The sequence below is a fragment of the Notolepis coatsorum genome, assembly GCF_963971535.1.
Source record: "Notolepis coatsorum genome assembly, chromosome: 4".
NCBI classification, from domain to species: domain Eukaryota; kingdom Metazoa; phylum Chordata; class Actinopteri; order Aulopiformes; family Paralepididae; genus Notolepis; species Notolepis coatsorum.
In genome coordinates this window covers 190,420,445-190,447,792 of record NC_140168.1, presented here as the reverse complement: position 1 = coordinate 190,447,792, position 27,348 = coordinate 190,420,445, and the positions used below count along the sequence as shown (strand labels likewise).

Here is a 27,348-nt window from a genome sequence, read left to right as displayed (position 1 = left end):
CCCCCCCCCCCCAGCCGCGCGTGGCGAGACAATATGAGACAATATATCTGGCCGCAGGGTAAACATCCAAGCCCATTTGGAAGGCGCCGGCGTGACAGGTTCTGCTCATAAACACTGTGAAGGGAAATAGGGAGAAGGAGCGTTATAATTAGGCATTTTCGGGGCGGATAGCTATAGATAAACACTGTTATCGCAGGACGATAGCCGGGGAAGCTAATATTTGCCGGGAAATGAGGAAGTAACTCAGCGGCGTGGGCTCTGCTGAGATCCCTGAGAGGAGATATGCCGCCGCTATGAATAAGTTATGCCCTTTTTTTTTTTCTCTCTTCTTTTGTTTCCCTCTGGTATAAAGAACTAAAGGGTGGGGGGGTGGATGAATTAGGAGGGGGGTGGGGGGGTTGCAGGGTTGGCGAGTAGACTTATCTTCTTCTGATAGCGCTTACCCTGTTCACCAATCACGGCGGGATAATAGGTCTCTTTTGAGACTTTTTATCTAATCATGTGCAGATTCACAGAGGATAATTGCCCGTTTTGAACGACAGATCATGCAGGTAGGCACGGGGGGGGGCATCAGGGGGGGGTTGGGGCGACATATCGGTAATGTACTTCCTGATATGATGTTCCTGACGGCATAAGTGGGAGCTGGGGGAGCAATTTGAGTATGTGGGCAAGATTGGAATGATTGTTATTATCATTATTGTTGTTAGTTGTTCTTTTTTTAGAGTGGGGGAGGGGGGGGGTGGGCTTCTCTCTAGTCGTGGAGACGAACCTTTTGTTTGTCTTCTATTCTCAACAGAGCGTCCCTTGCACTTCAGAGAAAAGGTTCTAGAGGAGGTGTTGGAGTGGAGTGGTCTGGACGAGCCCAGCTCTGCCTTCCTCGTCATCAGAAACTTCGCAGTGGCCAGAATCATAACCGGCAATAAAGGTACACGTTTTTTGTTATTTATTTATTATTGTTGTTGTTTTTTCCCCTGTTTATTTACCAAGGGTAAGATCACTGAGCACGAATGCTTTCAGGGTATCTGCAGGGTATTGAAAAGTCTTAAAAAGTCTTGAATTCACAATTCTCAATTTTAGGCCTTACATGGTATTAAAAAGTATTTTAATTATAAACATTTAATTTGCAAACGTATTGTTATTTTGGGGGCAGCCCGGCTGTCGGCAGATTAAATAATATTAAATATATTAAATGTTTTTGTATTCAAGTCATTGTTTTTAGTGGGGCTACCGGGAACTTGGTACGTCTGGCGAGAGCTTGTAAGAATAAAAAATCGATGCGCGAGTATAGCCACCAGTTCAGTGTCGCTATTTTACGCTACAGATTTTTTCCCGCTGGTCCAGGGTATCGAACCAGTGACCTTCCGGTCACAAACCCGCTTCTCTAACCTTTAGGGCACAGTTGGCCCCGGTGTGCATAAAGAATCCCCCACATACTGTAGTGTTGCTATGGAAACCATTAACATTAACACTTTGATCGCCATGGTTAAATTCATAATTTACCATCCCTAGCCAGCTCTATTTGTCTATGGAGAAGTTCCCCTTCTTTGCAGGGCTATAACTTTTTAAATTCTATTGTAGCAACGTTATACTTTTTCATTCACATATTCATACTAAAATATGGTCTAAAGTATAAGTATGTTTTTATCGTTTTCTGCAGCTTTCTCCAGAACTTGATTTATAGCCCCAAATGCATTATATTGATGATCAAATACAGTTTGGTAGCGATCGGTGCCAGATGAAAAATTTCAACTGGAGGTACTTCTAGAAGTTACTACGTATCATCTGATATTGACCGGATGGGCGGGGGGTCGTTTATAATTCCGTGGGCAACGTTATATCATTCGTCTAGTGTGGGTCATATGGTCATCAGAGCAGTTTATATGGAACACGTTAGAAAATAACGCTGGATCTTACCGTATCTTCCTCGCGCCGTTGGACGATCAGCTTGGAGTAGACAGTTTTCGATGATGGGATGTTGATATAGATGAACCATTTCCAGGTTGTATAATACTATATACGTCCAAATAACGTTGTTTATTGAGTTAGGGCAAGCGATTGATTATCCAGTGTGTTGAGATGGAGTCCGGCTAACGATCGCGAGTGCCCGGACGAAATATGGATGAGCACTTCCTGTTTGGCGCGTCACTTCCTGTTGGCCGATCTGCCGATCGGCCACCAGATGGCGCTCTTGAACCGTTAGACAGTTGAGTGGAGCTCACCAGTACATCTCATGTCTCCGGAGGAGAAATATGATTTCGATCACAGATTTTTGAAATATTGATATCAAAGACGAGTTACGGCGTCTTCGGCAGAATGAGCATGGCGAGCAAAGACGAGTTACGGCATTCCCGGCGATTAAAGTGTTAACATTCATGACCTTATAAAACAACATGTGACATATGTAAACAACGTGCTGTTCAATTATTAACACAATGCGTGCCACGCCCCGTCCGGGAAGTGCATAGGCCATGCCACCCATTAACCCCATGTAATCGCTCACCTTGTTTGTAGAGCTAAACCTATATTTTATATTATAGCTATGGATCTAATAACGCCGTCGATTGTCAGTGGGTTTCTTCCGGTTGTAATGGGAAATATTAAAGGACTAAACGATGAGCCGTTTACAAATCATTCTGAGTCATTATTAATAAGAAGAAAGTTTATTAACAATAAGAAGAACGTTTATTTCACCGTGGCCACGTATGAAAGTTCAGTTTACAGTCAGAGACACATGTTCACACAGTAGCATCTGGCCATAAAATGACCAAGATCGCTGTTCACACGTATGCCAAATACAGTTGTCAGACATAACATAATATATCAGATATGATGACGAAGGTAAACAAAAAATGGTTCTCAGTCACTGGGAGCAACAACAACTTTGTTATGACTGGTGGGATGTCAGTGTGTTCTTAAAGAGACACACACATCAACCAGTCAACCTGGTCATACTGAAAGTCAAGCTGTATAACATGATATCTCAACACAGATATATAAGAACATGATAATATATTTCCACGACAGTTCCCTCCTCTGATAATATAATCAATCATTATCACTTCATAAAGACAACAAAAAATATTATCATCCGCAAACCAAAAATAACACAAATAATAAAAACTCAGCACAAACTATTTTTATTATCTAAAAAACAAAAGGTCCTCTGCATAGACCCCGTGTCACGTGCAAAAGAGAAGTTGCCATAACAGCCAACCATCATTAACGTCTCTTTGCACATGTCCAGACGTGGTCGGAGGACTCAATAGTACAGTCCAGCCTCTGGTTTTGTCAAGGCCGGAACAGCTGCACCATATTCCCTCTAATCACCAAGCTGAAAAATAGAAATCACAAAAAAAAACAGGAGAGTATTTCGCCAAAAAGATAATTTCCCCTTATTCAAAACAAAAACACTCACAAAACTCTTTAGCGAAAACAGATTAACAGCAAGAAACAAAAACAAAATTTGCAGACTCCTCACAAAGAATGAAAATATAATCTCAGGGAAGTCACACATAACTCAAGTTTACCATTGCAACGTACAGCATATTCAAAAACATCTCCATTCTGAACCAAGTTCAGTACATTATTACCTAATATCTCTTAGGATGATACCGTAATATCTGTATGTGTTTTGGTTCAAACTTGCCTCATTTATCATCTGTGACGAATCCCGGAACGGTCTCTCCTCCTTCCCCCGGCCGATGGTCCAAACACCCCCTCCTCTGCAGTCCATGGCTCCGATGCAAGACCGGCTGGCTTAGATCCTTGTCATCAATTCATGCCCACTGAGTCTGGTCGAAAGCATGATGGAAGCCGCCTCTTAGATCTCTATCTCTGGACCACCCATAATATCAGGCTGGCTGTCAGTTGATGTTCTTAGCGTCCCATCAGCTGGGTGCACGCTTTCACCAGCCGATAGGCCTAGCTCTGCAGCAGACTGGGACAGCTTACTCTCCCCGTAATCAGCTGTAGTTGGTTCCCCCACTCAGGTTTCTCAGTCGTGCCCCTGATGGAACAGGTCTGCTGGAAACCGTCTCACAGATCTTTGTCCCCGGCTCATGGTCACAGAGAACTGTCCAGTGTCAAAGCTGTAACTGCAGAGCCGAACCCCGGTTCAGTAGAATAGCTGGGCCAGCACTTGTCAGTGGTCCTCTGCGCCCCATAGCCGTGTGTCCTCTTCTCGGGCAGAGACGGGGTACTTGGACCGCACAGGAGTCTGAAGAGAGACACGCTCAGCGAGAGACTCACAAAAGGAAAAGAAGAGAGAGAAAGAAATAAAAAAAAAAATCTGTCCGGTAACATTTTACAGTCTCGTTGGCCAAAAAAACAAACTATATATAATATTGAAGCCCACTCCCCTCTGATGCATCTGGGACGTACCAATATTGAGACTAAACATACACGCATCAAGAAGCTAGATGACTATGAACAAAAACACCCTCTAACTACCAGACGGAGCTGTGGTTCCCAAGTCTCAGTTTTGATTAGAAGACTCTTATTGGGGGTCGTATTAATTAACCTGACTGTTTGTGTGAGTGTCATACTCCTATTTGGAACTGTTGCCTGAACTAAAAACAACCTCCTAACGTATCCAAAACAAATATGCTCGAGCTTAGAAGTCCAATTTGAAACTCAACAGGTTTTTAAATAGTCAGCACGCTACGTTTTCCTGAAGCTGGACGAAGGTCATTCCATTATAAAGCTCCATCTGACGTCTATTTCTGATTTTTAGATAGGTCATTGTACTGTATACTTGACCTCTTTATTTAAAATGAGTTGGTGAATGGGGGTGTGGGTGGCACAGAGTGAGCAGGCTACAGTAACCGCATCTGTACATGTGTGTATTGTATTGCGTAATGCATACCACCCACAAGACTAACCCTGTGAAGTCACATATATATATGTAGACATTTATCCCGAAAATAATGGAACAAACGCTCTTCAGCAACACAAACAAAGTGAGGCAAAACCTCCTGTGTCACCCTCCAGCAACATCTAATAAACAAACTCAAACAAACAAACCCAAACAATTCAAACAGGTGCTCCTTACAATCTGATATGATTGTAAGGAGGGGGGGGGGGAGGGTTATCCTGCCGACTCCTATTACAAACAGGAGCTGTGTGCAGGGTTTCCCCCGTCATAGCGATGTTGCTATGGCGACGCCTTCCATGAGTTACAAAGTGTTAAGGTGTCGAGTTAGAGCGTAGGGCTTATGGGTCTGCTACGCTCGATTTATGTGTAAACTTGAGTCAGTTGGTCACGTGACTCACAGTTGGCATGTCTTTTTCATGACTACGACTCATGTGGGAAGGTTTCTGGGAAGGTCCGGTCTTTACTCTTTGACAAAAGGAGTGACTGGATGTAAAAACATGTAAACGGTTTTTTACTCCCAGCTGTGCAGTTGGGTTCATACGGGTGATGCTTCTTCTTTATTATTATAAAGAGTTGGATGTGTCTATATGAATTGGAAATGGGGGTCCCTGATGGAAACAAGACTAACGTCTTTCTCAGGTTTGCCTCCCCTTAACAATTGTGTGTATTGAGCCGTACTGTGTTGTACCCTTTCTGCAATCTTTTGGTTAAAGTTTTCATTCATTCATTCATGGAGTTGGTTGCATCCCGCCCCTCTTGTCGTTCCCCTGGGCGTCTTGGGGATTTAATAAGATGGTCTAAATAGCCTATTATTGATGTGGATATGCCCAACGCACACATAGTGCTAGCTCAGGGTGTTCTGTTGGACATTAGGTACTGACTGGCGCGCCTTGGTTGCTTGAGGTTAAAACAGCGTTTTTATAAAGCAATTGGGATGGGGGTTTTCCTCTTCCGACGACCTGTGTGGTTGTCGACGGGTTCTCGTTCATATCAGGGGATGATAACGGAATGGATCTGAACATGTGTGGAAGGGTCTCACGCCCTGGGGGTGGGCCGCCGGGCGCGGTTCGCACCGAAACGTCTGAGTGGCGCCTTCTTTTTATGTTTAAGATCAACACGCATATCTGCCCCTTCTCCTGGAGTTGGCAGGTCAGCGTGGTTAGGGCACGGGACTGGTTCTGGTCACGCTGGTCCGGATCAGTTAAACCCGTTGTCCGCCGGGGTTGCAGATCTGCTGTTCTGGTACCCTGAGGGACTTGGGCTTTTTTCAGGGGAAAAAATGCTAAGTCGGTCCGGGTGTCGCAGGGTTAAGCGCTATGGAACCCTTGTTGGGTACATTGTATTCTACACTGTCGTAATGGCTTACGGCCGTACCAACCTATACACGCCCGATCTCGTCGGCTCTCGGCCGCCACGCAGGTTGGTCTTGGTTAGTACTTGGTAGGGTGACCTCCTGGGAATACCAAGTACGGGGTGTTGGGGCTGGTTTTCCATTCTTGCGCTCTTCTCTTACGCATGGCGAAGAGGGGCCTGTTGGAGTGGTCTTTGACCTCCTCGGGGGACCCTGTGCTCCCCGTATCACCGGGCCCGGTCCGAAGAAATGTTTTCGTTGACCCGTAGGCCCGGGATGACCCTGTTGGGAACTGGAACACGGTTACTGCGGCAGTGCCGCAGGTGTGTTTTGGAGTTTTTTCCTGGGGGGTTATGGGACCAACCACCGCATAGGGTAACGACTGGGTGGTTGGTTCTCTGGTGTGTTGGGGCAGTGTCAACTCCCGGGTTAACCGGTTGAGGGTGCCCCTGCACGTTCATGACGTCTGCCATTCGTGTCAGCCTTCTCTGCCTCCACCCCTCTGGGTGGGGGTTTTTAAATGGAGGCTTGGTCATGCAACAACGCCAGCATGCGCCCCTTCCGCCGGGGGCGGCTGTGTTCAGCTGTCCCCTCTGGCGCCTGTCTCGTCCGCAGTCTCCAGGCTCGGGTTAACAGCCTGTTGCCTGGTCTTTTCCCCGGTGCGCTGCCTGCTTCCGTTGGTTATCCTTTTTTGTGTGCTTACGGCCATGCTGACTGCCTGTTCTGCAGGGTCAGTGTGCCAGGCGGTGTACTATTGGGGGGACAGGGCCCGCTCGGCTGAGGGGCCTTTGTCCGAATACGCTGGCGATGTGGGGGGCGGGGTCACTAAGTGCCCACCTGGTGGGGTCTTGATGCTGGCATCATGGACTTCTCCGGGCCCCCGTTCCAGGGGATCCAGTCCCTTTGGTGGGTCTGGGTCTTCCTTCGCGCTCCGCTGCTACGGCCTTGCCACGGGGTTGGGTTTACCCTTGACCCCGTGATTCTGGGGGCAGTAACGAGGTTGTTCCCTCCGTTCGTTCCCGGGTGGCATGCGGGTTGTGCGTGTGTTTAGTCGTGGGGTCAAGCCACGGTCTGCTCACCCTGTGCGTTGAGTTGCTTGAGTGCCTCTTCGCACGGTCGGGTCCGTCGCCCTCCCGGGAAACCTCTAATAGGGGGGGTGCCCTCCATTAGGGGGGGTCGGGGGGGCTCGGCCCTCCCTGTTCTGATGGTTGTGGGGGGCCTTCAGCGGGGTGTATTTGTCGGCCGGTGGCTCCGCTCGGCCTCCCTATGTGCATGAGTGATGCCGAGCGGATCCCCTAATGATACAGAGCGTTAGGTTATGACTATAACCAAGTTCTGTTAATTAGGGGTGACGCTCGGCATCCGACGCCGCTGCAGCCCTTGACCTCACTTTGTGGTGAAAGCTTGGGAAGGAGGAGAGCAGGTGACCACACACCTGCTTATGAAGGTAAGCTAACGAGGGGTGTGGTCAGACAAATACTGGTATTAAAGGTACATTTGTGGAATTTATTCAGTGCACATACGCAAGGGAGTGCATGAGTGATGCCGAGCGTCACCCCTAATTAACAGAACTTGGTTATAGTCATAACCTAACGTTTTCACTATCAACAGCGGATTACAGTTAGGTCCGTTTCAAGTTCTTTTAACCACCCATACTGCTATTCGTGTTGCAGAGAGGCCATCCTGGGTCACATGATGTACTCGAGTACTCGCGGAGGAAAACGCTGTGTTTTGGACTTTTATTTTGAAGCCCACCGCTCTGTCTTTTCCGGTGTTCTAGACTTTTATTTTGAAGCCCACCGACCGGACCGGAAGTATTGTTGTGTGATTATCCTATGCGCGAACAACTTGTCTCGTCCGGTTCTGTGTTTTTGAGCCAATGATAAAACAAACGTTGAGATTGTTGGTGAACAACTAACTTTAGGTTCGTTTTAACGTTAGCTACTAACGTTAGATGCAGCTACTACAGGCAATCAACGATGAGGAGGAAGCGTCAAACCTGTATATACTAGAACAGTAGCCCTGCGGTGTGTAGGCACGACCCGAAACGACTCATTATAATAAATTGATTCATGTTTAACTTGTCCCCGTCTTCAGTCCTTTGACCAGCCCCACCCGTTTATTGTAAACAATGATGCATGTAATTGTATTAACGTCATTCTGTGTCGTAGCCACGCTATACGTTGTACTCATTTTGTTAGCTATTTAGCTAATGTTATTAGCACTGAACAAGCACCACTGAACGTTAGCAGTCCAGTTTCTCCGGCAGTAGCGAGTAACCACTTGGGTCTAAAAAACAACAAACGTTACACTACCCATAACGCTATAACGTTAAAAGGACACTATTGAGAAATGTAGTTAAGCTATATGTGGCTGGCGTTGCTATAGCCAAGCTCAAAATCATTGCATTCATTTCAATCCTCGCGGCAATTAATCGATTTATTTATTGTATGATAGCGCACATAATTCCAGTGGGTCCTTTTAGACCTAGTGTCGTCTCTCTACGTGCTCGTATCTCTGACCATATGCCTGTTTTATTTTCTACTGCCCTCCTCTTCACCATTGCATGCTACTGTACTGTATCTGTGCTGTACAAAAACAACACATTCGACCCGTAGGATAGTTCTATGTATTGATCACAGACATAAGTGTTAATTTATGTAAATATTGATGAGTATTTTGGTGGCTGGTACAATGTGATGATGAGAAAAAACAGTCCTCTTCTGTATTGGGGAGAAGTGATAACAAACCCTGCGTTTATAAAAAATAATGCCACCTAGCCGGTCTCAACTAGGAACATGCATTGCAAACTACTTTCAGTTATCAGATCATTGATTAAGAAAGATTTGTTGCTCAATGATCTAACATTCAGAAGGGCCATTGTCAGTGATTTGTTTACATGGCCGGTCTTAGTAGATTCCTGTACCTGTATTTCTATCGATCAGCACTTTGCTGTGTGCAGACCTCAATGTACACTGTGCTCTTCTATGACGCAGTGGATCAAGCCTGTTACAAATCTTATAGGGTTTTTCAGTGGAAATATCTAATGAAAAATTGCATTTCAACTAGAATTGTTTTCTACCCTTTTCATAAATATCCAATGAAAAATTGCATTTCAACTAGAATTGCCTTCTCCCCTTCTCATAGCGTGCATGCATGTAAGCATGTGTGTGCGCTATACTCTGCCTGCCATCATCATGTCCTCAGGTCGATGCCTTCCAGCCGTGCCCCCCAGCCAATGCGCTGCCGGCTTCCGTCCCGACTCGCAACTCTGTTTTCTTCCGTCTCGGGATCCTCTGCCCCACGGAAGCTGTGAGAAAAGTCCTCACCAGTGCTAACTGCGACTGCCCGACCGTCCAATCTCCTCGCAACGAGGCCGTTGTCGTGGCGGGAGGGCCGGTAACGCACCCGGGAACCTGCAGACGGGAAAGCACCGCCGTGGGGGAAGAAAAATAAAACAAAGTGTTAGCTTCTTCCCTCACACCCCTTACTATGGCGCGACCCCGGTCAGTCGCCTTTGGTTTAGCTCCGCGACGATTGTGCAAATTCTTTGCTATTATGTTTGTTTTTTCTACTTTTTTTATTAAAACATCACTGGCGGGTATGTCATACGACCACCAGACACTTATGGACCTAAACTCCGGACTCAAAGAGGAGTTTGGAGACACTTTATGCCCAGAATGGCTAACAGAAATCAAGCGGGAGAACGGCAACAAAGGAAACGGCAGAAAGAGGCATAGAGGAAGACGAGGAGGTATCAGGCTTAGATTAAAAAGATCTGCTTACCTATTAGAGCAGCCCTGAACTCTCGCACCACGGCTTATAACCTGGGCAGAGAGTCAGGAAATATGGAAGAGTACAAGGCTTCAGTCTACACTCTGCGCAAGGCTGTTAAACTTGCTAAGAGGACATATGCTGATAAACTGGAGACACAAATGGCACAAAACGACAAAAGAGGCTTGTGGCGGGGACTGAAGACAATAACTGACTACAAAGTCAGCGCCCCCTCAATGGGGAGCGACGACGCCTCTCTCGCGGACAAACTCAACTCCTTCTACGCTCGGTTCGGTGTAGACAGTGTCGCCGCTAGCCCTCTGGCTAGTGACGTCACTGGCGCACCGGCTGTTGTGGAAGGGGGGGGCAACCGCGGGGGGGCGGGGGCGCTCTCTCGTTGTCGGAACACAGTGTGAGAAGAGCATTTATGCAGGTGAACACCAGGAAGGCTGCTGGCCCAGATGGTATAACAGGACGCATACTTAAGTCCTGTGCCAACCAGCTTGCCCCGGTGTTCACCGCCATATTTAATCAATCCCTGGTGGAGTCAGTGGTCCCTGCCTGCTTCAAGATGTCTACCATCATCCCTGTACCGAAGAAACCCTCCCCAACATGTCCAAATGACTACAGACTGGTGGCACTCACCTCTGTGGTCATGAAATGCTTCGAGAGGCTGGTCAAGGACCACATTTGTGCCTCCCTCCCCAGTGATATGGACCCTATGCAATTTGCATACAGGACAAACAGGTCCACTGACGACGCGGTCTCCCAGGTACTGCACAGCACTCTCTCCCACCTTGACCGTCAGAAGGGGGGCTATGTGAGACTGTTGTTCATTGACTACAGCTCAGCGTTCAACACCATAGTCCCCACCAGACTGGTGGACAAGCTGATCGAGCTAGGTCTGAGCTCCGCCCTGAGCGCCTGGGTACTGGACTTTCTGAGTGAAAGACCCCAGGCGGTCAGGGTGGGGGGTCAGACCTCCAACACCATCACCCTGAGCATCGGGTCCCCCCAGGGCTGTGTTCTAAGCCCCCTGCTGTACTCACTCTACACACACGATTGTGTGGCCAAGTTCAGCTCCAACTCCATAGTGAAGTTCGCAGACGAGACGGTGGTGGTGGGGCTGATCTCGGACAACGACGAGAAGGCCTACCGGGAGGAGGTTGAGGTACTGGAACGCTGGTGCCAGGACAACAGCCTGCTCCTGAACATTGGTAAAACCAAGGAGCTGATTGTGGATTATAGGAGAGGACAGCAGGAGACACACACACCACTGATGATTAACGGGGGGCTACCGTGGACAGGGTGAGCAGCTTTAAGTACCTGGGGGTCCACATCTCAGAGGATCTGACATGGTCAACACACATAGACACAGTAGTAAAGAAAGCGAAGCAGCGCCTCTACCACCTGAGACAGTTAAGGAAGTTCAGAGTATCGGGGAAGATACTCCAGTCCTTCTACTCAGGAGCTGTAGAGAGCATCTTGACCGGAAACATCACTGCCTGGTATGGAAACAGCACGGCACAGGACAAGAAGGCCCTACAGAGAGTGGTGCGCTCAGCCGAGCATACCACGGGTATTGCGCTACCTCCCCTGCAGGTTCTATACAACAAGAGGTGCAAATCCAGAGCCTGCAGAATAATGAAAGACCCCCACCACCCCAATAACAGCCTGTTCCAGCTGCTGAGGTCAGGCAGACGCCTGCGAACCCCAGCTACTAGGACGGAGAGGCTTAGGCTCAGCTTCTTCCCCCAGGCCATCAGAGCCTTGAACAATGAACATTGAGTGCCACAGAAACTGAACTATCCACACACAAGCACACACAAGTACACACACGACACGCACGCTGTGCACGCTCACACACTAGCAGCCACTTTAACACTTTAACACGAGCGGGCACACACTCATGCCGCACACACGCACACTTATGGCCAAGAGGAAAGGCCACTTTAAATTAGTATAACAACAGGAACAGTGTATTGCACTACTAAAGCTACCTAGCATGTCCTAATGCTCTGTAAATACTATGTACAGATACCGAGATGTCACACCATGTTACCTGTTACCTGTTTATTGCACAATGTTTTTTTTTTATTGGATTCTATTATATGTTGTACCACTGTATTTTTATTGGATTCTATTATATGTTGTACCACTGTATTGCACATCGTCGCGGGCAAGACCACCCGCATTTCATTGTATACTTGTATGCCGTGACAATTAAAACTCTTGACTTGACTTGACCCCCACAGGCTGCTCCCTGCTCCTCTAAATTGTCCACATCCTCCATTCTTTAACACGCTTCTTTTTCCTTAACAGACAAAACCTAAACAAAACAAAAATAAAATATGTGGCCCCCAAAAAATGTGTTTCCTCTAAGCACTCGGGGATAAAAAGCTCTGTGAAACAGCGTATTAACAACGCCCTATCCTATTTCTTTTCAGAAAAACTGCAGTTTTGACCAGATAGGTGATAGAAACTAATCACACAACACAGCACCTGCCTCCCCTCTTGGTATTCCCCACGCACGGACTCTCTTCCCGCCTCCTTGTGAAAAAACCAGAATCAGTGCCTAAAAGATAACCCACGCCTTGTGTCTAAATAGTGGGATTTATTGCATGAACTCCTGTAATTCCCAACATGCTCACAGTTCACTTTGCACACGCCTACCTTATCGGATACAAATGTAATTCTCGCTAATTACCAGAACGTACCCCTTAAATCCAAGTGATCAGAGGAAAACAAGAGGGTTACACACACAAAGAAAAACTATGTTCTAATGTTAGACACCCTCTAGACCCAGAACCCCACTTCAATATCCCACTCGCATCCCCATAGGTTTACCTGTCAGAGTTGACAAGACAGTCGTAGACAGGCGTCCCCCTTCTCCTGTATTATCTCGGAGGATTTGAGGCAAGAGATATTATTTCTCCCCTGGACTGCTCGTCGGCAATCACCACTCTGTGTCATACGCTATCTGGTCAACCTAGACGCCCTAATCTAATCGTAACCTAACTACTTTATAGATGCAAAACAAAACCGTTTTAAACAGAATGCCAACAGCTCACCGAATGTTCCCCACGCGTTCCCAAGGTTCAAGTCGGAGGTGACAGCCAAACGGACGGCGCAGCTGGTTTTCTCCCCCCCCCCAATGCGCGGAGGAGTTTGAGACAGGACAGCGCTCCCCTGGAAACCCAAGATTCACCCTGTCTGCAGAGCCCGTTCCGCGGCCACCTCGACTCCCATCGCTTTAAAATGTAATAAACTAGTTAAAAAAAATATCCCATAATTTCACTCGTCGCCATCTGTAATGGGAAATATTAAAGGACTAAACGATGAGCCGTTTTCAAATCATTCTGAGTCATTATTAATAAGAAGAAAGTTTATTAACAATAAGAAGAACGTTTATTTCACCGTGGCCACGTATGAAAGTTCAGTTTACAGTCAGAGACACATGTTCACACAGTAGCATCTGGCCATAAAATGACCCAGATCGCTGTTCACACGTATGCCAAATACACAGTTGTCAGACATAACATAATATATCAGATATGATGACGAAGGTAAACAAAAAATGGTTCTCAGTCACTGGTTATGACTGGTGGGATGTCAGTGTGTTCTTAAAGAGACACACACATCAACCAGTCAACCTGGTCATACTGAAAGTCAAGCTGTATAACATGATATCTCAACACAGATATATAAGAACATGATAATATATTTCCACGACACGGTCAACATGCAAAAAACTGATTATTTTTTCATCTATACATTTCCGTTTTATACCGTGGTGAATATGAGTATAGTTGTAGAGTGATCCTGTGTAATCCCAGGGAACTCCGTCAAACAGCCCTTTAGTGAAATCCACTAAACACGTTGCCATTTCTCGCTTGTTTATTGAATCATCCTGAAATCAATGCTAGATTGTCGGTATTATGTTTCATCATGCATGCACGAAAGGGGACGGGGGAAAACCGGCCCTCCGTGCTTTTATTGCAGCCAACGGCACACACACAGACACACACAGGCTTTGATCGCGGGAAAAAAATTATCGGATCAACGCAAGATTGATAATATGTAGTCCTTACCTTGTCTATGATGTACTGCAAAAAGAATAATCCAATTATTTGATCGCCATTCCAAATACTGGTTGCGGTAGTGTGTCCCACATTTACCACCAAAGTAATTGAACGGGCGGGCGGTGACCCTTGTCGATGCATCTGTTGTAACCGCTTGTTTTGCCGGAGTGTTTAGACCCCGCCCCCACACCGCAGCTCGGCCGAGAAAACAAACCACATCGTTTCAAATGGAGCGCATTAGCGGCCGCAAGGCGTTAGGCGGCGGTATCGCCCCATTGCGGTCTCAGACAGAGTGCCACTGAGTCCTACAGCACAGCAGGATGAATTATGAATGGAAATAGCGAATAAAATAAATAACGATCCAATAACGAGTTTACTCGTTGTTGGCATAATTCGATTGGCGGACTATAACGAGTTAACTCGTTTTTGGTGCAGAAACGGTTAATGTCAAACAATGGCCTTTTAATTTATTTGATCAAATCAAATTAGCACAAATACATACAGTATTTCCCTCTTCTTCATCGATACACATATAAATAGATTCGATTCGATTCCAAATGTATTGTAATCATACAGCACAAGTACAGTACAAAGAAAATAAGTTTGGCATCCAAGCAGTGTGCAAATGTAACAGTAAAGTATAAAATATATAAATTAGTACTGCTGTGTAATAGTGATAATCAGATGTATTTACAGTATATGTACAGTGATTACAGGTATAAAGACACTATGGTACTAGTAAGTCATACTGGCCAGCAGCGTAACTAGTAAGAGTAGGATATGTACATATACTGTATAGCTATATAATTTACTGTACAGATATGTAAAAATTATTATATACAGGTATGTACAGACAAATATATATATATATATATATATATATATATATATATATATATATATATATATATATATATATATATATATATATATACACAGCAAGAATAAATACATATATATATATACAGTATACACTATATACAGAATTATTGTACATGCTATCATGCAGAGTTGTGTGGTTATATGCAGGTATACAGGTATGTACGTAGGTATATAGAAGGATTATATGCAGTTATATTCATATATATATATATATATATATATATTAGAGGTGGGCATAGATTAATTTTTTTAATCTAGATTAATCTATCTGCAATCCTGGATTTAATCTAGATTAATCTAGATTAAAATGGCTAAAAAAAAAAAAAAAACTGCCGAAGGCATTCAAAATATGTGTGTTCTACCCAAATAATGACCAGAAGTAAGTCCTTACTTTTTCTTTCCTCCTTATGTTTCTCAGGCCAGGTGGCCCATTACACCATGAGCCCATCTCCCGTTTCCAAAATGCATTACAGACTGTTTGAAAAAGCTGTTTTGCTATGATAATTGGTAATGAAATATCAAAATAATGTTCAATAAGATGTACTTGTGTTTAATAAGTTGTTTTATTCAGAAGTTAACACAAATAAATAGTATTACCAGTTCAGTACAGTATCTAGCACACTCTCAGGAGCAAAACAGAAAGAATCATTTCAAACTTGAACTATGTGACATGGCTTGAATCAACTGCTCCAGTGGAGTTGCTCAGTGGCCAATGGTGTCAACTGTGGTTGTACTGGGCAGCTCCCAGGTGTGAATGGAACTGTGTGAATGTGAAGCAGGGCGTTCCTGAAAAAGAGCATCTGTGCTCAGCGAACCTACCCTGGGTAAATAAAGGTAAAAATGCGTTAATTATATTATCGCGCGATACTAGTATAGCGTTAACGCAGCACGTTAACGCCGTTAACGGCCCAGCTCTAATATATATATATATATATATATATATATATATATATATATATATATATATATATATATATATATATATATATATATATACGGTATATTCAGCACTATTGTACATGCTATCATACAGAGTTATATGGATAGACTATAGTACGAGGTGGGTAGTTATGATTATTATGATTACTATTACAGTGTAGGGCAGTTGTAGACAGTGGAAGCAGTAGGTAGGTATATATTATATATATATATACAATACAATACAAATATACAGTATATATATAATATATATATATACTGTATAATTGTATTGTATATATAATATGCAAGTGTATCAACACTGTATTTATATACATATATATAATAATAATAATAATATATTTGATTTGTAGGGCGCTTTATAGTTGTGGAGCAAATCTCAAAGCGCTACATTGTAAAAAAGAACATAAAAGCATAAAAAGAAAGAATATAAAAATAAGCAAGACTAAAACTACCGGTAGTAAAAGAGTAAAAAACATAAAATAAGAAGGGCTAAAACTGCTAAAAGAACATAAAATGTGTGGAGCTAAAACTAGATAAAAATCAACAATATAATATACTGTATATATGCCCACTTCAGAGTACAGACACAGGTCTGCGGTGCCTGCTCCTCAAGCCTCCCCACGGCCCCTTGTGCTCGGAAGACGATTGGGAGTAATGTTGCTTATTACGCCACTGAGCGCGTGCTGTCCTCTCTTCCGCCGGCAGACCAAATGCAGTCCATTAAAGGAGAGCACCTGAAGTTCCGGGACGGCTCGTCCAAGCTGCTGTCGGGTCACAGGTTCCAGGACAAGTACGTGGTGCTGCGGCCGGAGAAGCTGCAGCTGTACAAAGACATCAAAGTGAGTGGTTCTCAACCTAAGGTCCGCGGGACCTGCCGGGTGTCCTCTGGGACTGAAATGGGGACTGGTTTTCATTCAGTAGAAGTTGTCACAATTGACCCTATTCACACACAGTGGCCATTTTGCCCTTATGTCACAGAAGTAAGATTCCAATTATTTATTACCTATATTTATTGTACTGTATAATATAACCAATAGGGCATACAGACCCTCATCTGCATCTTTATTTACACTGTTTATTTTTCTCATATTTTCATATTCAGAGTTAATTATGTTGTTTACACTGTTTATCTTTTCCTAATATTTTTATATTCAGATACAATTTCATTGCCTATATTTATGACTTTCTACTATTGCCCTGCCCATATATGTAGCTCCCCTCCCCCATGCTGCTATGACTCCCGAATTTCCCAAAGCGGATCAATAAAGGAAATATCTTATCTTATCATTATGTCATTCTCAGGTTGGGTTCCTTTCCAACCTGTTCTCAGCTTTCACCACTGGTATCTCCTAAAGTACAGTATTAATACTTAATTAAGACTGTGTGGAGGTTGTCTTCTGATGCCTCTGTTCACACCTCCCCCTTTATCCTCCCCTTCCTCTCCCCTCACATCCTAATCTCTATTTCACCTGCTCACCCCTCCCCACCACCCCCAACCTCCTCCTGAGGCAAACTCACAGAATTTGGAGGGAGCTTGGTTTTTCTCCTGGCCAGAGAAATAAAGTCCTCTATCAAACCCCTGGTAAAGCAACACTTTAACAATAAATGTGTATCAACCATGAAGATTTGACCATGTGCATAATTAACTGAATCTGGTTTTGATTGATTGATTGATGTCTTTATTGAAGCAATAAAACAAGGATTGTGCAATACAATACAAAGAATATTGATCAAAAGGATAAAAATACAATGAAGCCCTAGAGCTTGTTTCAGTTGTGGTCCTTGTATCCACCACAACTGATTCCAGACATAATAATATCTAACAATAAATAAAATCTTCTCAAATGGAGAAGGGGTCCCACTCCCTGAGACGAAACCTTGTCAAATGGGAGTTCCTGCGGGCTGATGTCTTGTCGACGTGGAGGTCCGTGAGAACCCCTAACGTGTGATTGCGTTTCATGTTTTAAGTTTTGTTTTATTTGTCATATATAAGGTACATGTACATTATAGTGAAATGCTTGGTTCTGTATGAGCCTCCTGAGATTGTGCTTCATACAGTAAAAAGTACAAAAGTAAAAGAGTACCAAACACTATACAAAATATACAATAATATACAAAACGAATGTGTACAAAATGCAAAAAGAATAACGAAATGCAAAAATTAGGTAGAAGAGGTAGTGAAAATGTGTAGGAATAAATAGATACAAATATGGTGTACTGTTTAAAAAGTGTTTAAAGTGTCTCAAGTGAATTCAGGTTTAAGGTGAGTTTAAGTCCACATTGAGCATCCTGATGGCCTAGATCAGACCTGGGCATTGTACGGCCCGCGGATGATTCTGACCGGCCCGCGAAAGATTACATGATAATAAAAAAAAAAAAAAAAAAATAATTAATATATATATATATATATATATTTTTTTTTACTTTTTTCTTTTCATGTCAACGTTCACACGCACAATATACGCTTACCTAGGATTGAATTCAATTTGATTCAATAACAAAGCAGTCGGGGCAAGCCGAAAACGGTGGAAAGTGTGGTTATTTGAAGTTTGGATTTCTTTTTTCACAACTGAGGTAGGTAGATTACATTTTGCTCATGAAATGCATAGCCATGTGAAAGCCTTCATGACAAAGTTGCAATTAATTTCAAGGCAACTAGGCAGCAACAATCTCAAACACATGAAAACCCTGAAAGAAGTCAAACCATCAGCTGATCACCGGCACAGGTACTCATCCATGTTGGGAGCACTGCATGATGAATTTGCAAGGCGTTTTCAAGATTTCAAAAAGGTTGAGGATGAAATGCAGCTGGTTTCCTCTCCCTTTACCTGCAGTGTTGATAGTGCACCCACTGATGTTCAGCTTGAACTCATTGACCTGCAGTCTGATTCACTACTGAAAGAGCACTTTAAGTCAGCATCACTGCTAGAGTTCTACTCTGCTCTCAAGGAGGAGAACTTTCCAAACATGAGGAGACATGCTCAGAAGCTGTTGGTTCTCTTTGGATCCACCTATATATGAACAGACATTCTCAGTCATGACGTTTACCAAGTCCAGGTACAGATCCTCTCTCACTGATGAACATCTGGCAGCTGTGCTTCGCATCTCCACCTCAGACATGCAACCTGACTTTGATGGAGGAAAACTCCAACATTTTGGGAAATTAGCTTATTTAACATCTTCCCTGGAGTTAGACAAGAAGATACATACCTTTTTTGTCTCTGTGCGTGCATTTAGCTTTGGGAACAGTCGCTCCGTTAGCGTAGCTTAGCTTCATCACTGGAAGTGGGGAAGATCCGGAGCTTCATCACTGGAAGTGGGGGAGATCCGGAGCCTGACGTTCCCTTACACTGTATACAGTCACGAAATACACTCCAAATACAACTCCAAAACGTTCATGTAAACATGTGGAAAACGTTTATTTTGTACATTATCGAACGTTAACACGAACCTAAACTAACGTTACAACTAACCTAAAGTTAGTTTAGGTTCGTGTTAACATTAGATAATGTACAAAATAAACGTTTTCCGCTGCTATAAACGTCGCACTTTTATTTTGAAAACCCCAGAAAGGAAGTCATTATATATGCTTTACCATCCTGTTCTGTGTTAGCTCCGGTTAGCTCAGAGCGTCCAGTAGTTAGTAGTATATTATCAATACCAGCCATTGGATTACTGTTTTCTAAATTGGGGAGGTAAGAGGATTTTAAGTCATGGTATCCATAAACTTCAATCGGTTCGGATCCTTTGAATGAATGAGAATGTCAACAATCACGACGACACGTTGAAATCACTGACTGCGCTCAGAGAGGAGTGGTTAGGCAAAAAATTGTTCAGAGTATATTTGCTTATAAAACGTAATTGTCTAATTCAATTATTTTTTATTTCTCCATGTGGTGAATACACAGGTCACAACATGTTTACATGAACGTTTTGGAGTTGTATTTGGAGTGTATTTCGTGACTGTATACAGTGTAAGGGAACGTCAGGCTCCGGATCTCCCCCACTTCCAGTGATGAAGCTCCGGATGAAGCTAAGCTACGCTAACGGAGCGACTGTTCCCAAAGCTAAATGCACGCACAGAGACAAAAAAGGTATGTATCTTCTTGTCTAACTCCAGGGAAGATGTTAAATAAGCTAATTTCCCAAAATGTTGGAGTTTTCCTTTAAAGCTCAACAGAGACTGGATTTATCACACTGAATGAAAAAAAAAAAAAGCTGAAGAACACTAAAATGTGGAAATATAACAAGTGAAATGGGACACTTGATCTTTTTTTTTTCTTTTTTTTGCACAGTTCTGAAAACATTAAATGTTTAATATAGACATGTAAAGTAAAAAAGGCTACTGGGACACTTTTCTTTACACAGTTCAGTGACATGTCTTGTTTATTTTGGCTATAAGATGATGTGATGTCTTTAGAAAGCTAAGAAAATCCTTGTTTCAATAGTATATGAAACTCAAAATAATAACTTTATTTGTATAACACTTTTTCATACATGCCCTTTGTTATTAATGTTTCACATTTTGTTCATCATTTTGGAAATAAATTCTATTTGAATAAATGATATTTTTGAAAGCTAACCTCACCTTTTAATTGCCAAATAATAACATACACTCTTACCAGGGGTCAAAACAATGCCATTTACTGCTTTTTATATAGAAATAAAATGTATATTATGCATAATTGAGTTTGGAATTTTGGCCCGGCCCTCCAACATATTTTCAGTTGCTCATTCGGCCCCCCGGGAAAAATAATTGCCCACCCCTGGCCTAGATGGATAGAAGCTCCTTTCGAGTCTCTCTGTGCCGACCATGAGACTCTAGTAGCACTTGCCCTGACCTCAGCAGTGCAAAGAGGCAGTTGTTTGGGTGGCTAGAGTCTTTGGCTATTCTCTTTAGTATAGTATAACGTGATCAGTCCTCCTTCATTAAGATTAAAAAGAGAGAGCAGCACTACAAGGGTTAACGCAGCAGAGTGCGTTGTTGCGTTAGGACCTCCGTATCCCCGGATCCCTTCTCTCCGGAGGCACCTCCTCTTCAGCGCGTCTCTCTGCTAGTTGAGACACGGGACGGGTTGAAGGAGGTGTGAAGACGCGTTGATAATCGATGGAGGCGGATGAGCAGCTTTGGCGTGGAGGGAGCGAGGAGGAGAGGGGGGGGGGGGGGGCAGAATGCTTTGAATGAAAGCTGCTCTTCGCCTTAATTAGTGTAATAACGGTTTGCTCAGGAATGTGTCAAATTAACAGAGGAGGTGGGAATTAGCAGTCGGGAAATTTTAATTGATAGTCCGAGGCGTTCCTGAGTAATTTGATTGGATATTATTCACGGATGCGGACGACAGAGTCTTTGATTAAGGACAGAGTTTACTGACAGAATGACGTGTTGCGACACGAAGAAACCTGAGTGACAGCAATGGGCCCTATAGCCTAGATCTCTGTAGAATGACGAGCTAACACAGTATTTATACATCAGGAGAGTAGACAAAACTAAGGCTAAGTTCACACATTTGCAGACAAAAAAGTGGCCCAAATCAGATGTTTTTGCTCATTCAGTATGTGACTCAGATCTGTTTCAGTGTGAACAGCACAAATCACATGGAATCTGATCTTTTCAATTCTGATTTGGGCCACTTTCATAATGTTGTCCTAAATCAGATAAGGTCTGATTTGTTTTAATCAGCTGGCCTCCACTGCATCAACTTATAAATTAAACCATTAACCATGTCCATCTTCAGTTTTTTGTTTTCATTTGCGCAATGAGGGTCAGTTCAGGAGCTTGACCGGTTCACGTGACCGTGGCCAGATTTAGGAAATAATGCGAACAACCAAAACCAAAATCTGATCTGAGCAATAATACATCAGAATTGAGCGCTAAAGCTTGCAGTGTGAACGTAGCCTAAGTGGAACGTTGACATACATAACATGAATGTCTCTCTCGGCCGAGAGGAGGATGAGGAAAAAGCTTAATGCTATACTGGAAAACCCCTCCCACCCCCTCTATGAGGAGCTAGCCAGGATGAGAACCCCTCCCACCCCCTCTATGAGGAGCTAGCCAGGATGAGAACCCCTCCCACCCCTCTATGAGGAGCTAGCCAGGATGAGAAACCCTCCCACCCCCTCTATGAGGAGCTAGCCAGGATGCGAAACCCTCCCACCCCCTCTATGAGGAGCTAGCCAGGATGAGAAGCACTTTTCAGCCACAGACTTATCCCCCCAGTCTTTCGTGCCAGTAGCCATCAGGCTCCACAACCGTGGGCACGGACTCCTCCCAACTGCTGGAGAGCTAACGGCTGGTGAACTTGAGAACTGTTAGAACTCTTGATAATAAACACTGCAGAGACTCTGGTGCAGCGTGTTATTACGGTTTGGACCATGTACACCATCATCACTATTACTACTGTCATTCACTACTGTTCACTACTACTACCGTTATCACTGTTATCATTACTACTTGCACTTTGTTCTATGTTCTGTAATTATTACTACCTAACCTATCTGTACCCCCCCACCCATGCTGCTATGAGGATTATAGCTCCCAAGGTGATTAATAAAGGAACACTTGACTTGACTTGACTTGACTTGACTTGACTTGACTTGACTTGACTTGACTTGACTTGACTTGACTTGACTTGACTTGACTTGACTTGACTTGACTTGACACTCGATCATTGATGATGTGACCAAAGAGGCTGGATAAGAAGAGGGGAGACGGATGGGAAAATGTATACGAGGCGATGTCCTCGCTGAAAATGCAATGAGAGAGAAGTACAGTAGAGGGGTGAGGATGAGAATGGAGAGAGAGAGGGGGGTGAGGAGGAGAATGGAGAGAGAGGGGGGTGAGCAGGAGAAGAGAGAGAGAGAGAGAGAGAGAGAAGCTGACTTGTGCAAATAGCAATCAATGAAATTCATTTCAGGAAAGGCAATTTCAATATTTTCTAAATCAAATATATTTTGATGTCAAGACTAGCCAAACCCAAACATACTCTAGATTTTTGTAAATCGTCGAAAAACTGTGAAATACCCAAAATATTACAAAAATCCCTTCCATCCACTGAATGACATTAAACAAACCGCCTCTGCTTTTACAGGTATCGGCTAGTCTGCGTCTCACTCCGTTTATCTTGTAGAGTCCCTCGTCTGCTCGTGTTCCCGGAGCTGCTGAAGGAAGTAGCTATAGGGAGTTCCTGCGTCTCTGTTCCATCCTCCCGTCTCTGGTACGACTTCCCCGCTACCCACGTAAACATGCTGTTCCTGTTTGTTTGTTTGTCTGTCCCCCCAGAGCACTAAAGCAGAGAGAGAAGTCCCACTCAAGTCTGTGAAGTGTTACCTGGGTGTGAAGAAGAAGCTCAAGCCCCCGACCAGGTACAGTCAAGTCCTGCCCTCTGTGTCCAACAGCACATAGGGTCTCCAAGTGGCCATTTGTTTTATTATTGGGAGGGGGGGGGGGTAAATGTATCTATGTTCCAGTTTTATGTACTGTAGAGCTTCAATACACTGTACCGATCACAAATACCACCAACCTGGTTGTGTGGCAATAAATGAATCTTGTATCTTGTATTTGGATACTCTAAGTGGCCATTTTGGAAAAATGCATACGTAGACATACCATTATAAAAAGTTGTGTAAAACACACATTTTCTGTGGTATTGTTATCAACTTTGGACCTGTACTAGATAATGCTTTATGCTATGGACCCATTGTGGTTTCCAGGTCATACCTATCAGCTAGAACCTGTAAGAGGCCTCTGTTGGCAAGATAATTCAAATGGAAGTAAAAAAATTATACAAAAATGTAAAAACTTAACTTAATTTCAAAATGTCTTCCTGTTGTGGATGAACATTCAGAATGTTTCCTTTCAAAAGAGACCAGACTCATGCATGTGCTATACGTATAAAGTATAAAAATTGCAGATTACTTTGGGTATGCAATTTTCAGGCGTTTTCTGAAAATGTTGCCTGTCAGTTAAGTAGTTAAAGAGCAAGTCCTCCCCTCTGTGTTCAACAGCACTTTAAAGAGCAGGTCCTCTGTGTTCAACAGCACTTTAACACTTTCTTTGCCACGCTTATGTACATCCTTATACCATCCTCTGCCAGCTCTATTTGTCTATGGAGAAGTTCCCCTTCTTTGCAGGGCTATAACTTTTTAAATTGTATTGCTAAATTGACATTACTATGGCCCATTCAACGTCAATTATCTATCGTTCAGGATGTAGGAACGTTATACTTTTTCATTCACATATTCATACTAAAATACGGTCTAAAGTATAAATATGTTTTTATCGTTTTCTGCAGCATTCTGCAGAACGTGATTTATAGCCCTAAATGCATTATATTGATGATCAAATACAGTTTGATAGCGATCGGCGCGAGATAAAAAAAATTCAAATGGACGTGCTTCTAGAAGTTACTGCTTATCATCTGATGTTGACCGGATGTGGGGGGGGGTCGTTTATAATTCCGTGGCCAACGTTAGATGATTCATCTAGTGTGGGTGATATGATCATTAGAGCAGTTTGTATCGAACACGGTAAAAAAAAACGCTGAAACTTACCCCAGTCTCCTCGGGCCGTTGGGCGATGAGCGTGGAGCAAAAATATTCCTATTATGGGATGTTGAAATATGCGATCCATCTCCAGGTTGTATAATAGTATATACGTCCAAATCATGTTGTTTATCAAGTTATTGGTAACGGATCGCTATCCATTGTGTCGAGCCCGAGTCCCGGGACCTATAGCGAGTGGTTGGACCGATTTTGGATGAGCACCAGTTTCCGTTTCCGGTTTGGGCGATCCGCCGATCGGCCACCGGATGGCACTCTTGAACCGTTGGAGAGTTGAGAGGGGATCAACAGTAGATCTCAAGTCTCCGCGGGACAAATATGATTGCGATCACAGATTTTTGAAATATTGATCTCAATGACGTGTTACGGCGTCATTGGCAGAATTAGCATGGCGGGGAATGACGAGTTAAGGCGTCCTTGGCGATTAAAGTGTTAAAGAGCAGGTCCTCTGTGATCAACAGCACTTTAAATAGCAGGTCCTCTGTGTTAAACAGCACTTTAAAGAGCAAGTCCTGCTCTGTGTTAAACAGCACTTTAAAGAGCAGGTCCTCTGTGTTAAACAGCACTTTAAAGAGCAGGTCATCTGTGTTAAACAGCACTTTAAAGAGCAGGTAATCTGTGTTCAACAGCACTTTAAAGAGCAGGTCCTCCCCTCTGTGATCAACAGCACTTTAAAGAGCAAGTCATCTGTGTTCAACAGCACTTTAAAGAGCAAGTCCTCTGTGATCAACAGCACTTTAAAGAGCAAGTTCCTGATGAATTGAAAATGGGGGACCCTGATGTAAACAAGACGAAAGTCTTTCTCTGGTCTGCATCCCCTTAACAATTGTGTGTATTGAGCTGTACTGTATTGTACCCATTCTGCAATCTGTTAATAAAGTTTTCAATCAATCAATCAATCAATCAAAGTCCTCTGTGTTAAACAGCACTTTAAAGAGCAGGTCTTCTGTGTTAAACAGCACTTTAAAGAGCAAGCACTCCCCTCTGTTTTCAACAGCACTTTAAAGAGCAGGTCCTCTGTGTTAAACAGCACTTCAAAGAGCAGGCCCTCCCCTCTGTGTTCAACAGCACTTTAAAGAGCAGGTCCTCTGTGTTCAACAGCACTTTAAAGAGCAGATCCTCCCCTCTGTGTTCAACAGCACTTTAAAGAGCAGGTCCTCTGTGTTCAACAGCACTTTAAAGAGCAGGTCCTCTGTGTTCAACAGCACTTTAAAGAGCAGGTCCTCCCCTCTGTGTTCAACAGCACTTTAAAGAGCAAGTCCTCTGTGATCAACAGCACTTTAAAGAGCAAGTCCTCTGTGTTAAACAGCACTTTAAAGAGCAAGCACTCCCCTCTGTTTTCAACAGCACTTTAAAGAGCAGGTCCTCTGTGTTAAACAGCACTTTAAAGAGCAGGTCTTCTGTGTTAAACAGCACTTTAAAGAGCAAGCACTCCCCTCTGTTTTCAACAGCACTTTAAAGAGCAAGTCCTCTGTGTTAAACAGCACTTTAAAGAGCAGGTCCTCCCCTCTGTGTTCAACAGCACTTTAAAGAGCAGGTCCTCCCCTCTGTGTTCAACAGCACTTTAAAGAGCAAGTACTCTGTGTTCAACAGCACTTTAAAGAGCAGGTCCTCCCCTCTGTGTTAAACAGCACTTTAAAGAGCAGGTCCTCTGTGTTCAACAGCACTTTAAAGAGCAGGTCCTCTGTGATCAACAGCACTTTAAAGAGCAGGTCCTCCCCTCTGTGTTCAACAGCACTTTAAAGAGCAAGTCCTCTGTGATCAACAGCACTTTAAAGAGCAAGTCCTCTGTGTTCAACAGCACTTTAAAGAGCAGGTCCTCCCCTCTGTGTTCAACAGCACTTTAAAGAGCAGGTCCTCTGTGATCAACAGCACTTTAAAGAGCAAGTCCTCTGTGTTCAACAGCACTTTAAAGAGCAGGTCCTCCCCTCTGTGTTCAACAGCAATTTAAAGAGCAGGTCCTCTGTGTTCAACAGCACTTTAAAGAGCAGGTCCTCTGTGATCAACAGCACTTTAAAGAGCAAGTCCTCTGTGATCAACAGCACTTTAAAGAGCAGGTCCTCTGTGATCAACAGCACTTTAAAGAGCAGGTCCTCTGTGATCAACAGCACTTTAAAGAGCAGGTCCTCTGTGTTCAACAGCACTTTAAAGAGCAGGTCCTCTGTGTTCAACAGCACTTTAAAGAGCAGGTCCTCTGTGTTCAACAGCACTTTAAAGAGCAGGTCCTCTGTGTTCAACAGCACTTTAAAGAGCAGGTCCTCCCCTCTGTGTTCAACAGCACTTTAAAGAGCAGGTCCTCTGTGTTCAACAGCACTTTAAAGAGCAGGTCCTCTGTGTTCAACAGCACTTTAAAGAGCAGGTCCTCTGTGTTCAACAGCACTGTAAAGAGCAGGTCCTCCCCTCTGTGTTCAACAGCACTTTAAAGAGCAGGTCCTCTGTGTTCAACAGCACTTTAAAGAGCAAGTCCTCTGTGTTCGACAGCACTTTAAAGAGCAGGTCTTCTGTGTTAAACAGCACTTTAAAGAGCAAGTCCTCTGTGATCAACAGCACTTTGAAGAGCAGGTCCTCCCCTCTGTGTTCAACAGCACTTTAAAGAGCAGGTCCTCTGTGTTCAACAGCACTTTAAAGAGCAGGTCTTCTGTGTTAAACAGCACTTTAAAGAGCAAGTCCTCTGTGTTAAACAGCACTTTAAAGAGCAAGTCCTCTGTGTTCAACAGCACTTTAAAGAGCAGGTCCTCTGTGTTCAACAGCACTTTAAAGAGCAGGTCCTCTGTGTTCAACAGCACTTTAAAGAGCAGGTCCTCTGTGATCAACATCACTTTAAAGAGCAGGTCCTCTGTGTTCAACAGCACTTTAAAGAGCAGGTCCTCTGTGATCAACATCAC

General features: G+C 43.8%; 1 protein-coding gene across 1 annotated transcript in view; it reads left to right on the top strand.

The window, feature by feature from the left end:
* Positions 1 to 23,306, top strand: part of arap2 (ArfGAP with RhoGAP domain, ankyrin repeat and PH domain 2) — a gene marked incomplete at its 3' end in the record, with an annotated part of 497,512 nt that extends 474,206 nt beyond the window's left edge. The window contains 5 exon segments of the mRNA XM_084312192.1: positions 797 to 925; positions 3,990 to 4,090; positions 9,432 to 9,623; positions 16,546 to 16,743; positions 23,184 to 23,306. Of these exon segments, the coding sequence (XP_084168318.1) occupies positions 797 to 925; positions 3,990 to 4,090; positions 9,432 to 9,623; positions 16,546 to 16,743; positions 23,184 to 23,306 (743 nt within the window).
* Positions 23,307 to 27,348: the final 4,042 nt, after the last annotated feature.